This window comes from Onychostoma macrolepis, chromosome 20, assembly GCF_012432095.1.
Source record: "Onychostoma macrolepis isolate SWU-2019 chromosome 20, ASM1243209v1, whole genome shotgun sequence".
Classification (NCBI taxonomy): domain Eukaryota; kingdom Metazoa; phylum Chordata; class Actinopteri; order Cypriniformes; family Cyprinidae; genus Onychostoma; species Onychostoma macrolepis.
In genome coordinates this window covers 25,650,466-25,667,040 of record NC_081174.1, presented here as the reverse complement: position 1 = coordinate 25,667,040, position 16,575 = coordinate 25,650,466, and the positions used below count along the sequence as shown (strand labels likewise).

At 36.4% G+C, this 16,575-nt stretch overlaps 1 protein-coding gene across 3 annotated transcripts in view; it reads right to left on the bottom strand.

The window, feature by feature from the left end:
- Window positions 1-16,575, bottom strand: part of fam184ab (family with sequence similarity 184 member Ab) — a 130,422-nt gene that overhangs the window by 17,608 nt on the left and 96,239 nt on the right. For all 3 annotated transcript variants that reach the window (XM_058756364.1, XM_058756366.1, XM_058756365.1), the window contains exons 12-14: window positions 13,909-14,062; window positions 12,361-12,488; window positions 1,548-1,732 (exon numbers count right to left, since the gene is read on the bottom strand). In XM_058756364.1, coding sequence (XP_058612347.1) covers window positions 1,548-1,732; window positions 12,361-12,488; window positions 13,909-14,062 — 467 coding nt within the window. The remainder of the gene's footprint in view (window positions 1-1,547; window positions 1,733-12,360; window positions 12,489-13,908; window positions 14,063-16,575) is intronic.

Genomic DNA, 16,575 nt, shown 5'->3' with positions numbered 1-16,575 from the left:
AAAGAGCAATAAAGCAGGATCTCCTCTCGGTAAATGATACACCCCTGGGGAACGGCGATGCAATTTATTTGCCGCTTTTATCTCAGGGCCTGGATATGTCAGTGTTACATAATTGAAAGTGAAATGAGATCAGCACCCGTCTTGCATTATGATGTGTGTTACTAAACAATCACATTATCTCAAAACAGCCACTATGTATAATGAAATGGCTTTTTTACTTATTAATAAAGGGTGAAATATTAATATCACTCCCTGAATAAAAAAATATAAAGGCTGTGATGAGATCGGGTTTTCTAATCTGATTGATTTCCCTTTTAAAAAGTCTGTTTTCTTTTCTTTAATCTACTACAAAAGACACACAACACTGTCCAAAAGAGCCAGACAGCACCAAGACGACTGTGGGCAAAATGACAGACAAATCCTGATAGGACTTTCTAGACAAGAACATGGTGTGCTTTTTTTCTTTATTCTTTTTTTTCCCCCTACTTGAAACCCCATTCTGCTTGAAAATAATTGAATTCCCATCTCTTTCATCATCACCAATGACTCCTGTCACATAAAACCAGAGGAGAATGTCACATTAGAGGTTGTTTAAGGATTGCAGATGTTCTCTACTGAACAAGGATGACCTCATGCAACCCCACGCATGCGGACGTGAGGTGAAAATTTCTCATTTTGCAATGAGTTTACTCACTGTTTCCTAAATGCAGTGGTGGATGACATACACAAATAGAGTACAAAATAAAATATTACTCCAGTAAGTAAGTTTAATTACTTAGTTTAATTTTAAGTTTTAGTTATTTTGGTTTGGTTATTATACTAATTAAAATGAGAAATGCTGCACTGGTAACTAGCTGAAATAAAAGATTTTTCTTTCATTTTATTTCAGTTAGCGTTTATTTTATTTGAAGTAATGAAAATGTTTTATGGTTTTAATTTTACTTTCAGATTTAGTTACTATATTCACCATTTTTCAACTTTTTATTAACAAAATTATTACTAGAATATCCATTACTAATGCTGTTAATGATCATTAAAGTGTGCAAATAAGTGGAATAATATAACATATCAGTATTTTAAAAATGAAAAAACAAAATATGTGTAAACATGAGGTGATGAGTAGTATAGAAATACAACACAAAGATGTCACAAGTGGGGCAAAATGCATTGACATTTTAAGAGGAATGCTATGAGAAACACTTATTAAGATGAATGTATGCTATTAAGACAAACACTTTTTATAAAAAAAAAATTGCTTTGGATGTATTGAAGTAAAAGTATCCCAAAATAAAAATACTCCGATTAAGTATTTAAGTACGTTCTGGCAAGGTTCTCTCAAAATTACGAACAAATTCTTCCAGTAACATTAATAGAATATTTGTTATCTGGTCTTTCATAATTTTCTAAAAATGTTAGTACAAAATCGTTATTTATACATATTTGAAGTAATGTTTTTCTTAAACATTTAAATTGAACGTTTGTCAAATGTTATTACTTGTTTAAGAACGTTCAAAGAAAAACTTCACAATCTCCAATCCAAGACTCACCTGATCTGCTGATTGGCCTCACTACGGATCTTCAAAACCTCTTTGCCCTTGAGTTCCAGCTCCTTGGTCAAAGTGCTGATGTTCTCGTTCAGGGTGTGAATCTCGTGGTCCAGATCGGCAATGTGCTTCTTCCTGCGACTGACCTCCTCCTGCAGATCTGAGATGCGACTCAGAAGCTCACATTCCTGCAAAACACAAGAACACAAGGCCACAATAAATGCCAGACTGACCTTACTTGAGAATGCCGTGTGTTACGTAAGAGCATGGATTGTGTGATGTGAAGGCTCTTCCTGAAACATCAGAATTCAGACACATGGTGTTCCCACAGATGCTATTTTCACATTGCACTTTGAGACTATGTTGGGAATGGGATCTAATATTGATGGCACATCCATCTGGTTTGAGTTGCTTATACACTACATCTTCAAATATACGAATAGTTTAGTTATGAATAAATAAAGGTCGTGAGCAGCCAGCAGATCTACAGCATTATTTTTAGCATGGAGGTTTTAACACTAGAGTTTCATCTCTTGAGGGACGTCAGGAGCTAATGGGCCTTGAGTCCATGTCTGAAGTAACTGGGGAACAACTTTCAGCAACTTTCTTAAGTGTTCAGTTACTTGAATGGCAAAAAAATGGCAAAATAAATAAATACGTTTCTGGCGATGTACTAGAAATAAATTGGTTTTGAAATGAAGCGAGGAAACTTCTCTTGCAGAAATACTGTACACTGTATGCCATTGAATAAAACACTGAATAGCAAAAAATACCACCAGTATTAAATAAATCCTTTTTTTTTTTTTTTCAGAAAGAGTCCGCGTTCATAGTTTACTTCCACATTTTCCGCCCTCTCTCTGACCTTTAGAGTTAAACAGGCTGTTTTGTTACTGTTAAGGATTTTATATGCAAATGACACCTGTTATCATTGGCTAACCTTTCTGCATGCAAAATGACTAACAATAACCCTGATGTTACTGAAATCTGAATATGTTTTCCATGATATGGCATCCAACTTTTCTAACTTTTAATATATAGCACACAATACCCAATTAGGGTATAAATTAGAGCCTGACTCTTTAAAATGAATAATTTAAAACACAGATAATAATCAATAAAATAAAATATCATTTAGTTGTTGGACAAGCTAAGATCCATTTGGTAACACTTTACAATAAGTTTCATTAGTTAACAACATTAGATAACATGAATACTTCCACAGCATTTATTAATCTTAGTTGATGCTAATTTCAGCATTTACTAATGCATTATTAAAATCACAAGTTGTGTTTGTTAACATTAGTTAATGCACTGTGAACTAACATGAACAAACAATGAACGACTGTATTTTTATTAACTAACATTAACAAAGATTAATAAAGAGTGTAATAAATGTAGTGTTCATTGTTCGTTTATGTTAATTAATACATTAAGTAATGTTAACGAATGACACCTTATTGTAAAGTGTTACCATCCATTTTAATGGTTTAAATGCATTAAAGATCTCAGGATATGTTAATATTCTGTTAGATAACAGTTTATCAAACATAATCTAATAGTTCCCACCCCAATCATCACATTCATGTCTCAAAAAAAGTAATGGGACACCAAAGTATACTGTATTCATAGAAATTGCCACATCGGCTGTTCTCTACTGTAACGATTATATACACAACTGTATACGTCAGACTCCAGTACAGCCAGGGTTATATTAATTAGACAACGCTTGTCTCATGGGCAATTTTCCACTCCACTGACACTTTGACTTTTAAATGCCTCCTGCACAGGAAGAAGAAATCCTCCTGGAAAATACAGCCGAGCCAGTTTTATGCAATTAATGGCTCTTGCTTAATCAAATTACAATCTGATCATCCAACTCTGAATGTCTGTAAATATCATTTCACACAACAATTAGCTCAATAATGGTTTCAGTGTGTGTGGCAAAGAAAACCTGTGGCCCAGAGGGGCTTCCTCTGGGAAGAGTTACGTGATAAAGGATTGTAATGTCAGTAGAAAAAGTCATAAATAGCAAACATTTGTATTAAAAACAAATTTGTGCGTATCCCCGGTGTGAAAATGATTTCTAATGTATACACGCTCACATAATTACAAAAATATCACAGTCATTGTAGACGACTGTGAATTACCCTGAAAGAGCATTTGTTAATAACTCCAAATCACAACAGATGGTTCATCTTGAGAATGAAGCACAAAAACAGCACGTTCACCTCTAAGAAAATCTGTCCAAATAGTAAAACTTTGAATCGATGCCAGTCTGTTTCTCCTACTCTGCGTGATGTCATTCTTTAGAGCAGTCCATTAGTTTAATAATCCATATTATAGTTTTAAAACAGCATAGATATAGAATCAAATGCAATAAAGTAGCCATACCTTCCCATATATAATTATCAAGAGAATTATCATTTCTGTATGGGCTGAAAGACTGGCTGAAAAGTGCACGATTATGTAATTGGTCCTTTTTTTGGTATATTTTAAAAATATGTTTGAACATGTTATTAAGATATGGACAATCTGGCCCCTAAAAGAAAGTAGCTGAGCCTTCTGTATATCAACAGCATGTGAAGAAAACATCTGCTCTTCCTGCTGTTGAATTATCTCAGTAAGCTCATGAATGACGAGTCTCTCTGAACTGTAACACTCGGGAACTGTGCTCGGACTCAGGTGTGTGTTGAGGAAAAACAAAATGGTCTTTATTCCCTGACCGTTCACTGGATGTATGTGTGATGTTAATGTGCTGGAGCAGAACTGTCAGGGATCTGCCTGTGACATTTTCATTTACACAACTCAAGACTGTGCCTCCAGAAGACCAGCAGAGCAGAGCCTGGAGCACACAGCGACCTGCTTCTCACATCACACTGACTATATATATTTGTAGTCAGACTTGGATTTTTTAAATAATTGTATTGTCATTTTAATGGTAAAAGACTGTAACAATGCTATAGATGAATGGTTAACAGTAAAGTCCCTTACAGTGATAATCTTTAATGGACCTAAGAAGACATTTCATGTCATTTTACAGTAAAATACTGTTAAATGTACAAATTTTGAAAGTGAAAAAGAACAAGCCATCTTATAATTTACAGAGAAAACTGTAAATTGACATTCTCAAAATTTCCTGTGAGACATTGAATTTTTTAAATTCAAATAATTGTTCCTTAGTTTTTTTTTAAAATCAGTTATGTACAAGTTTTTTGTTGTTGTTGTTGTTGCTAAATGAAAGTTTATTGCATTATTTTCAAGTCTTGTATGTTACCATGATAGTGTTTTGTACTTTTGTACCTTCTATCTATTAGTATTTACCTCCTCAGCTTGTGGAAAAGCTACTTTTGATGAATGTTAATTCATTTTGTGGCTCTCTCATCACCACTTGTGTTCTTGAAGTGGTTGTTTTCAGTGCATTATAAAAACAGATTTTAGTACTTGAAATATGCAATAAACATTAATTTAACTACATTAGATGTAACATACAACCCTAATAAACATAACTGAGAAGAAAAAACTGAGAAGCAGCATAGTTATTTTAAAGAAAAAACATCAAATTCAAACTAAATCTGAAATGCAACGCAGGGAATTCTGGGAACGTCAATTTACGTTCTTCCCTGTAAATTTTACAGGAACTTACTGTTAACCATTTAACAGGTTTTTACTGTAGCATTTTCACAGTTTTTTACCTTTAAAATCACCGTCATTTTTTAGAGTGCAGTTAATGAAATACGGGTTATTACTGTAAATTTAAGTTGATCCTGTGAACCCTAAAATGTTGCAACCACATTTTTGCGGTGAAGATCTGGTAACTGCAACTGCCGGTTGTTTACTGTAAATTTCACAGATTGGTTTTTACAGTGTGTTCAACGATAAAACATAAGAAAGAATCAAATAAATACTGACTTCATGGGATCCAAGCAATATCTTGTGGGTGGATAAGTACTCTTTTGAATCAGATAAGTAAGTACTAACTAGCAACCATCTTGGGGTAAATATAGTCACTATGTTAATATTGTATCTAAAGAACTAGTTTGACTAACTAGCAGTTAACCAAGTAGTAATTATTCTTTTAGATTTCAAATTTGACCAATATACTTTTTTATGTAGCTGAATTAAAATAGTTATGGCTAGTCTTGAAGAAAAAAAAAAATTGATGACTAACTTTTAAGACTAGTCTAAGTAGTTACACTCTAGCAACTGCATGGCAACATGTTAAAAACATGTTTTGCACAGGCAGCCACCAAAATGTGTTTCTGCTATAACATAAGCAACAAAACCAAACTGCAACTGCAATATGCGACCCTGGATCACAAAACCAGTCATAAGTCGCACAGGTATATTTGTAGCAATAGGCAAAAATACATTGTATAACAAAATTATCCATTTTGCTTTTATGCAAAAAAACATTAGGCTATTAAGTAAAGATCATGTTCCAAGTAGATATTTTGTAAATTTCCTAGAGTAATTATAGCAAAACTTAATTTTTGTTTAGTGATATGCATTGCTAAGAAATTCAACTTCAAGGCGATTTTCTCATTTTGTTTTTGTTTTGCACCCTCAGATTCCAGATATTCAAATAGTTGTATCTAAGCCAAATATTGTCCTATCCTAACAAACCATACATCAATGGAAAGCTTATTTATTCAGTATGATTTATAAATCAATCAAAAAATTGACCCTTATGACTGGTTTTGTGGTTCAGGGGCACATATATGCTTATTCACTATGGGAACAACCAGCTTCTTCTGTAATGCTCAAATTTAGATTTGTATCTTTCATTCATGAATGGCTACTTTTGCCTGGAGTGAGGTCGAAACACCTGGATAATGGCAGGGTATCGTTGCATAATCTGACTGCATATGAAACCAGCTTCAGCTGAATAATTGATTGAAGACTTGTGCACACACAAACACTCACACAATGTTTGCGTGTTCAACAGCAGCCCGAGCATCAGGTCAAAATAACCTTTGAAACCCTGGTCATCGAAACCGCTCTTCTTTAGCAAATGTCACATCAGCCGTCCACCTGTCACGACAGAGCTGAACCTACAGGAACTGACATCTGACATCAGCAGGTGGCCCGTTCCTGAAGACACGCGGCTTTAAAAGTCCAGTGCTCATTCTAGCATGCTGAAATCTTTCAGCTCTTATGCCTGAAGTAGAAAGGGTATAATTTGCGAGGGCTGAAGTTAACATCTCTGACCTTTTCCATCAAAGACCGAGACACCTATAAATGTCTCCCTGGAGGAGTACTTCAATGCGTAGGATAATATAAGCATTATTAATGTTGGCCCAGGCCAGGAGACATGCAGACAGATGAGAGGAGGCTGATTAGCAGGTGTCTGGGAGCATGTGTGGAGCTCTGCTCTCCAGGGCACTGTACCCAGAAAGCCCTGAGAGAGGCTGAATTTCAGTGTGCTGCTGATCAAAAGCTTGTTGATCGAGGGAGAGTTGCACAGGTCATAGAAGAGAGATGGGGGAATGAGAGCTCATGGTGGCACTAGCGGGATAGGAGTTATTCAACCACATTCATGATTAAAGTTATTTATGTTTTCCAACACACGTTTTTATATACTGTAGAAACCTGTTTCCACCTTAAACTAAAATAAAACATAGGATTAGCATAAGAAATGAAGTATTATTAGATATATGATTCAATTATGAAATAATAATCACAATTATGAGAAATAAAGTCACAAATGGGAGATTTTAAATCACACTGTTAGATATTAATTCACTTGGAGAGATAAACAGTCACGGTCACACTTTATTTTAGGGTCCAATTACTACTCACTACTAACTACGACTTTTCCCTCAATAAACTCCTAATTTGCTGCTTATTAATAGTAAGGAGCTGTTAAGTTTAGGTATGGGGTATGATTAAGGGATCTAAAAAAACATGCAGAATTAGGCATTAATATGTGCTTTATAAGTACTAATAAACAGCCAACATGCTAGTAATATGCATGCTGAATTGATCCTTAAAATAAAGTGTTACCAAAGTCACAATTACGGGGAAAAATAAAAAAGTCAAAATGGTGAAATATTAAGTTGCATTAGTGGGAAATTATGTCATATTGTAAAATATTACATCTTGTTGTGAGCAATAAAGTCAGTGTGAAATATTAAAATCACTTTATGAGATAAAAAGTTGAATTATGAGGAAAAAGAGACAAAATAGTACGATATTAAGTCACTTTGGGAGATAATAGAGACCAGGTAGGATAATAGACACAATTTTAAGAACTAAAGTTATAAATGTGAAACATTAAGTTATATTATGACAAATAATTATTATCAAAATAAAGTTTGATAATTGTGAGAATAATATGGTCATATTGTGAGATATTAAATCACTTGATGAGATAAAATTTCGTAATTATGAGAAGAGAAGAGACAAAACAGTGAGATATTAAAGTTACTTGGGGAGATAAACATTCAAAACTGTGTAATATTAAGTCACATTGTCATACTGTAAAATATTATCACTTAAAAAGTCAAAATTTGAAAAATAGCATCACTGTGAAATCTTTTGTTACATTGTGAGAGTTCATATTGTAAAATATTATCACTTCATTAGATAAAAGGTCATGTCAAAAAGCTGAAAATAGCGAGATATTAACTCACACAGAAATAAAAAAAATAAAAAAAATGTTGTGAAAAGTCATATTTGGAGATAAACAGTCAAACTGTGAGATATTAAAACATATAAATTCAATTTTACACGTAATAAAGTTGCAATTGTTAAATATAAAAGTGACAATTATGCACAGTAAAGGTACCTTTTTATTTACTTTTTTCACTTTATTTATTACTCTTAAATGGATACAGGCTTTCACCCAAAGATTTTTTAGTGCATTAAGTCACAGAGCAAATGCTGGTAATTGCCTTGCTCAAGAGCAATTTTAAAAGTTTTAAAAAGTTGTAATCAAATTAATTTCATGGAATTCCAATTAATTACATAAACTACAAAGAATTAAATACATTAATATTTGCTGAAAACATCCACAAAGTGAGAAAATTCAAATCCATTCCATTATTGTGGCGGAGAAAAGCACTGAATAGTTAGAGATATGTACCCAGGAGCTGTGCTGGGGAGTGTTTGATTTCTCTGTTCCTCTTTCTCTCAGTCCTCATACAGTCATCTCACCAACCGAGGAGAGAGGTGTTTATTACTGACTGCAAATCAGTGGTGTCAGAAAAAGTGGCGACCCATGTAAGATAGCGCTAATGGTTATCCATCGGCTGAGAGATTCATGGCGTAGGAGCACAGCACAGCAGCACGGGCTTTAATAAATACTGTGCGTCTTGTGAACACAGGCACTCGTTTGAGGAACCAGACCCCTGGGAGCCATTGGATCACTTATTGAGCAGGTGGATGAAATGATCGGGTTTGTACTATTGCACCTTTAACGCATATGAACAAACCAATTCATAAAGCTGTCATAAAGACCATACGACCTTGGTGCTAACCTGTAAAATAAAGAAGGGAATGTGCCTGTAAGACTCGATTTATTACATTCAAATATTAACAGCCAGAGGACAAAACTGATCTCAAGCCAGTTCTAATTCATACTACCAGGAGACGCTGTGGTGCAAGCAGCCGTGCCGATCACTATAGAGGAAAAACTCAATTCTTTGCATTGGGGCTCTCGCCAGCAAATCTTACACAGCTCATTAAACCAGGAATAGAAACTAAACTCTCACTGAGAAAAAAAAAGAACAATAAAACAAATATGGAGAGAGAGTATGGGAGAGATTTCTGTTATGCAGCATAAGGAAAGTGATTCTTGGAAACCCCCACAGAATACCAGCGAGTCTCTGTAACTGACTTCAAACATGCTTTTAACACCTGTCAGTATTGCAGAATGGAATTGCTATTTCTTATTGAAGAAAAAAAAAAATAGAAAAACCCTAAACCTAAATTAAATATAGAATACGTATCTGTAAAGTAGAGGGTAAATGGTTTAGGGCAGTGTTGGTATTGTTGAAGGTAACTATAAAAAATAATTTTCAGTAATTTAAATAAAATATAAATATTAGATGAAAACTCTAGATAAAAACTTAGTATCTAAATGACAATTATGTTACTAAAATTACTAAAACTAAAAGTGAAAAATTACAAGCTAAATAGAAATATTAAAACCCCCCAATAAAAATGACCTTTCTATCCATCTATGCATACCTTAAGTAGGCATTTCATTTCAGCCTTAAATTCATTGGTGCAAAAATAAAATGAAATGAAATGGTAAATTAAAATATTCAAAAATCTATCATCTATCTATCTAAGTTAAGTTAGTGATAAGTTAGTAGTCATACTCGAAATTAGTGCTCTGCATTTAACCCATCCAAGTGCACACACACACAGCAGTGAGTAGTGAACAAATGCACACACACAGTGAACACACACCCGGAGCAGTGGGCAGCTATTGCTCCAGTGCCCAGGGAGCAATTAGGGGTTCGGTGCCATACTCAAGGGCACCTTAGTCATGGTATCGAAGGTGGAGAGAGTGCTGTTCATTCACAATCCCCACCTTCAATTCCTGCCGGCGCGAGAATCGAACCAGCAACCTTCAGGTTACAAGCCCGACTCCCTAACCATTAGGCCACGACTACCCCCACGATCGACCTATCTATCTATCTATCTATCTATCTATCTATCTATCTATCTATCTATCTATCTATCTATCTATCTATCTATCTATCTATCTATCTATCTATCTATCTATCTATCTATCTATCTATCTAACTGCAGCCTTAATTTCATTTGTGCATGAATAAAATATAATATAACATAATATAAAAAATTAAATAAACATTTAACTAGATTCTACACAATTGAAATGTTCACACATCCAGTGCATTTATTTTTAATTAACTGACAAAGCAATTTTTACACCTTTTGCTACTGTGACTTGATCTAGAAAACACAAAGCCATGTTTCTCACACATGACACATCTGTCAGTGCTGTCATAACCAGTGGGATCGGCAGGAGTCTTAGGGGAAGGTTAAACACTTTTTTCCAGCGTTATGATGTAAGGGATGTTACTGAGAGTACGTGAGGGCAATACAGAAAACCGAACACAACAAAGTCAACCGTGTCCTCGAGACAGATGAGCAGTTTGATTGTGCACACACATGAAACAATTCTAATCTCACAAGACACAAATATTCACAGTTTGACCCAAAAAAACGTGCATCTGCGATTTCAGTGTATGCTCATTTGTTATTCCTGGGTGATGTATGATGCACCGAGGCTGGAAACGCTTAGTAAATGCTTAGCAAAAATAGATTTCTTCCCGACGCCAGCAGAGAGCTGAACAACACTGATGCAGTTTTCTCTGAGTTCGCAGCCTCTCTTTAGCAAGGATCACACTGAATTTGCCCTTTGACCTCTGCTATTGTCTGTGGGACATTAGGTAAATTCTCACAAGACATATTTGAGCCCCAGGAGCTTGAGAATTAATTAGTATTGATATGGTGCTACTAAAATAAAGAAGATCATTGTCACCTGGGGGCGCCGATTTGCCAAAAACTACTTTTTAAAAATACAGGTTTTCCAATATTAATGGAAACCCTGTATTGCTGTATCTTATTCTTTAAAAGCCACAAAAAGTCCAAAAAATATAGTATTACATAAGACACATGCTAACCTACTGAACTGAAGAGCAAAGTATCACAACTATCCAGATAAACGGATAAAAACAGAGTGCATTACACAGAAAGTGCAATTTTACTTCAATCACAGGACATTACTGAGATGTAAAAGTGCTTTGCAGTTTGATTCTGTGTGTATGTGTGTTACATAGACATATTTTCCCCTGAGGTCTGCGTTTAAGATTCAAATTGTACAACCTTTCAGTCGCTTGGCCAACAATCCTGTCAGCATTTATTTTGTTTGACTGTCGTCTTATACATGAGCCAGATGACAAGAGGATTTATTAAGGTCCTTTTCTTTCATAACAGCCAACTACTGGCAGAACGCTATTGATTTGTCCTTTCTTGGAAAAGCATTCATTCACTTACTAAACTTACTGTTAGTCTCTGTCTCCATTAAGAGACAATGGGACTGTAGGAGACAGTCGGGGAATGATGGGAATACACTGATGCTACTGACTCGCAGATAATTTGTTCAAATAATCATTCAAAAATGTGAATGAATACTAAAGACTGAATACACATGAATACACATTTTTAATCTGTGTATTGAATGCATGTACACTACCATTCAAAAGTAATTTTATTTTTAATTTTTTAAAATAAAACTTTTATTCAAAAATAATGCATTAAATTTGATTTAAAAAAAAGCTGATTAAAAAGTGACAGCAAAGGCATTTATAATATTACAAAACATTCATATTTCAAATAAATGCTGTTATTTTGAACTTTCTGTTTCCTGAGAAGGAACATGTGACACTGAAGACTGGAGTAAAGATGCTGAAAATTCAGCTTTGCATCACAGAAATAAATTACATTTTAAAATATATTAAAATAGAAAATAGCAATTTTAAATTGTAATAATATTTTACAATATTACAGTATTTTTACTGTATAAATGCAGCCTTTGCGAACGTAAGAGATTTCTTTAAGAAACATTTTAAGAAATATTACCAAACCCCAAACTTTTGAACGGTAGTGTGTATTCTGTAAAAAAAACGCAAATTAGAGAGGAGGATGGCATTTGATTGAAATGCAAAACAACCAGTTACTGCTTTTTGTATGTGACATGTATGAGCAAATCTAAAATCGATGACACCGCAATAATAGACTTCTTGTGAAATATAATAACCCTGCTGTGGAAGACGTTTACCTTTACTCTGCTCTGCTCCAGAGCGTTCTCCAGTTCCTGTTTGGCAGCCGCTGTTTCCTGTTGATGGGTTTGACGCATATGTTCAATGGCTGATGCGTGAAGATGGTTCAGCTCTGAACGCAGGGATGCTGAGAGGAGAACAAGAGAAAGAGAGAGACATAGGGAATGAAAAACAGGACTATTCCAGGGAGATGATCTGCTGTCTGGAGCTGAATTAAAAATCATTCATCTCCAACTCTCCCTAAAGCATAAACGTCACAGGTGGAAATGGAAGTGACACTCGTTTCTCCACCTGCAATTTCCTGTCAGCGCACCCTCATTATGCTCCTTTCCAGTTTCTTCCAATTATACCTTATTTCAATGAGATTGAGCTATAATTAGAGCTGCAGAACTCCACTGGTTTTGCTTCAGGACTCTGAAGTTTTACATTCTAGTACATCTAGTACCAACACTGCTTGGTGTACAAAGTACATTTATTAACATTTATTAATATTACCAACAAAATGCTAAATTATTAACATGGCACAGGACAAATAAGGAAACCATTTTATTTCCAATTGTCTCTTGATTCTCCAGTCAACAAGTCATTTAACAAAATGAGGCAAAATTTTAATTGTTTACTAAATTATTTCTTATTTTAGTTTTATTTTTCATAAAGTCATGACAGATATATGGCACATTTTTTGTAAGTTTGAGCATTTTGCAAGCTATGATGGGCATAAATTGGAGCATAACAGAGCAACTTTAATAAAACTGAATAAATTAAATTTTAATTTGAACTTTTTAAATCATGCAGTGTTGGGCCACATCATATTTCCAGATTTTCCAGTTGAGATTGACATACACACACACACAAAGATTTTTAATTTCCTAAAATATTGGACTCCTAAGATGCAAAAATATAGATGCTTGTTTGGTCATATCAGTTAAAATAAAATAAAATTAAATCAAATCAAAATAATCAAATTAAAAAACCCATCCAATGTTGTTGTTCTTTATGTTTTGTAGAGTAAAATAATTATTCTCTTTTGATTAAGTGAAGCAAAATGTTATGTACTTTATGAGAACCAAGTACACTCTTTAAAATAAAGAGTTGGATAATAATAATAATAATAATAATAATAATAATAATAATAATATAAAAAAACGTGAATTTTTTTTTTTTTTTTTTATGAACCTAACACATTGATCCAACCTGATTATATATTATTATATTAAAATGAGCTTTGGAAATGCATTTTAGTCTAAACAGGCATTTCAATTTGGATTTCTTTAGGCAGTGGCAAAATGGATAGCTTTTTGTCCTTTTTTCATTATGACAGCAACTCTTTTGCTGCCACATAAGCCATTACTATGGAAACCAAAACAGATATTACAGATACTGACTCTATTGTCTCAGCAAATGGATCTGAATTCACCACTTACAAAATGACAGATTGCAGTGCAGACATTCAGTCCTAAACACAGCATTTGACCTAGAGTAAATAATAACAGGTTCTGAAGGGTTTATACAGCAGGTCTGTGAATGAATGTTTGTGACTGTTTTACCTAGCATGGCCTTGCCCTCATCCTCCAGTTCGAAGCGGAGGGTCTGCAGCTCTTGCTCTGACTGCTGTTTCAGAGTCTCAATGTTCTGCCTGTGAGCCTCTCGCAGAGTCTGAAGCTCCATGTGGTGCTGCTGCCGTAGACGCTCCTCAAGCTCCTACACACACACACAAGTTCATTAGAGTAGACAAATGTACAATCTACATGAAAATATACTGATGCTTCTTTCATGTCTCTCATATCACTCGCTCCAGTTAGAATAAGAAAAACATAATAATCTGTTGCCCTTCCAGGACACCTTGCTTATGTGGGGGGAATGAAAAATCAAAGCAAAGAAAATTAAAAATCATTGAAATTTTTGCAGCTACACACAACAGAAAAATAAATAATGTAAGAACTAGACTCAAGGAGAAACTTCAGAAATGTTTTACCTTGCCCTTCAGGGCCTTTGTACAAAAGAGCTTGCTACTGCTTGCAGTAAAGCTGGCAAAAAATTATTTAAATATATATGGTAGGCATAAACCTGGATAGAGGACTAGATGCTCAAAAGTCAAAAGACAAAAACATCACTTGGAAAAACGTCTTAGGTTACGCATGTAACCCCAGTTCCTCGAGGAAACGAGACACTGCGTCCAAGAACGCTAGGGGAACGCCTTCAGCGTAACCGTCTCTCTGAATACAAGTGAAATCTGTCTAATTGATGGGTGAGACGTCACAGGCGAGGTGACGTAATGACCAGCTGGTACAAAAGCATGTGCGGTGAAACCGGCGCCAGACTCTGAAATGACGCAAGTGCCGGCAGGGATGCCGGAAGTGTGGCATCGAGACGCAGCGTCTCGTTCCCTCAAGGAACTGGGGTTACATATGTAACCTAAGACCAGTAACCTAAGTCTCTTCAGGAACTCGAACTGCATCCAAGAACGCTAGGAGAACGAGATCTCCACGCTACCAGACTTACCAGTCCCTGCCCAGTGTGTATCCCTGCGGTATCCCGTACAGTTCCCTTGTTGTGGGAGCTCTGGATTGGAGGATGGTCCCAACAACCTCGGGTTGAGAGACCAGAAGCTATGAGCTGTGCCCCCTCAGGGGTCACACCCACAGCTTCCATAACTCCGGGCGGGGGTGCACAAGGGTGCCTCCTGCCTGTGAGAGGAGATCCCTCCTTACGGGAATCTCCCATGGAGAGCCGTCGAGGAGAGAAATCAGGTCCGAGAACCATACTCGGCCCGGCCAGAACGGGGCTACTAGTAGCAGCCGGACCCCGGCGCACTCGCCAGAACTCTGGGAAGCTGAGCAATCGGGGGAAAGGCGTACAGGCGAAGCCTCGGCCATGCCTGTACCATGGCATCCAGCCCCAGTGGAGCTGGATGAACTAGAGAATACCAGAGGGGACATTGCGTTGTCTCCTGAGTAGCGAAGAGGTCCACTTGTGCCTGGCCAAACACTCTCCAGATCTGCTTCACCACCTCGGGGTGAAGCATCCATTCCCCGGGCCTCGGCCCCTGTCTCGACAGGATGTCTGCTCCCACATTGAGATGCCCAGGGATGTAAACTGCTTTCAGTGGGAGGAGTTTGCCCTGGGACCACACAAGGATCTGGTGCGCCAGCCTGTACAGGGGGCGCGACCGCAGACCTACTTGGTGGTTGATATTAGAGACCACCGCTGTGTTGTCGGTGCGCACCAACACATAGTGATCTCTTAGGTCTGGGAGAAAGTGTTTCAGAGCCTGAAACACGGCCAGCATCTCCAGCCGGTTGATGTGCCAAGCGAGATGATGACCCCTCCACAGACCGCGGGCAGGGTGGCCATTCATGACCGCTCCCCAACCGGTGAGTGACACGTCCATCACTAGCGTTACACAGGCTAGCGTTACGAGGCGACACGGAGCTCCCAGCACAAGAACCAAGGTTGTCTCCACATGTCTAAGGCACGTAGGCACCGCCACGACCAAGAGAAACCCTTGGTCTTGAGCAGTGATGGGAATAACGGCGTTATAAATAAACGGCGTTACTAACGGCGTTATTTTTTTCAGTAACGAGTAATCAAACGAATGACTGTTTCCCCCGTTACAACGCCGTTACCGTTACTGACAATAAAATGTGGCGTTACTATTATATTATTATAATTGAATTTTTCAGTTCATCTGAATGGATGAGCAGTGTAGCTGTATTTGACGTACCATAAACTCTAGTGTGAAGGCGCACGACTCGCCGTCACTTTCTCTCACATACATGCACGCAAAGACAGATACAGAGCAAGAGAGTCTTTCATAACATGCAGAATTGATGAGGTACATGTAAACGATATTCTTTGTTCTATTTTCCTGTCAAAATAATGGAGTTCCTTTTGGAATTCTTCAGCTTTTAAGAACTGCCGGTTTCTCTGGTAGTGGGCGGAACTAATGCGCAAATGACAATCTCATTGGCTGGCGCTCACCTATTATCGTCCCTGTTTTGATTTCAGCAAATCAATTCGAGCGAACGCAGACAACGTGATTAATATTCATGAACCCAGCAGCTCATTAATCCTTATGCGTTTTATATTGATGACAAATATGCATTCATACTTGGTTATTCTAATTACTAAAGTTCTATCATCATATAATATTGAATTATCATAATATTATATTATAATGCTTGACTGACTGATACTAACTGTTAGTAGATAAA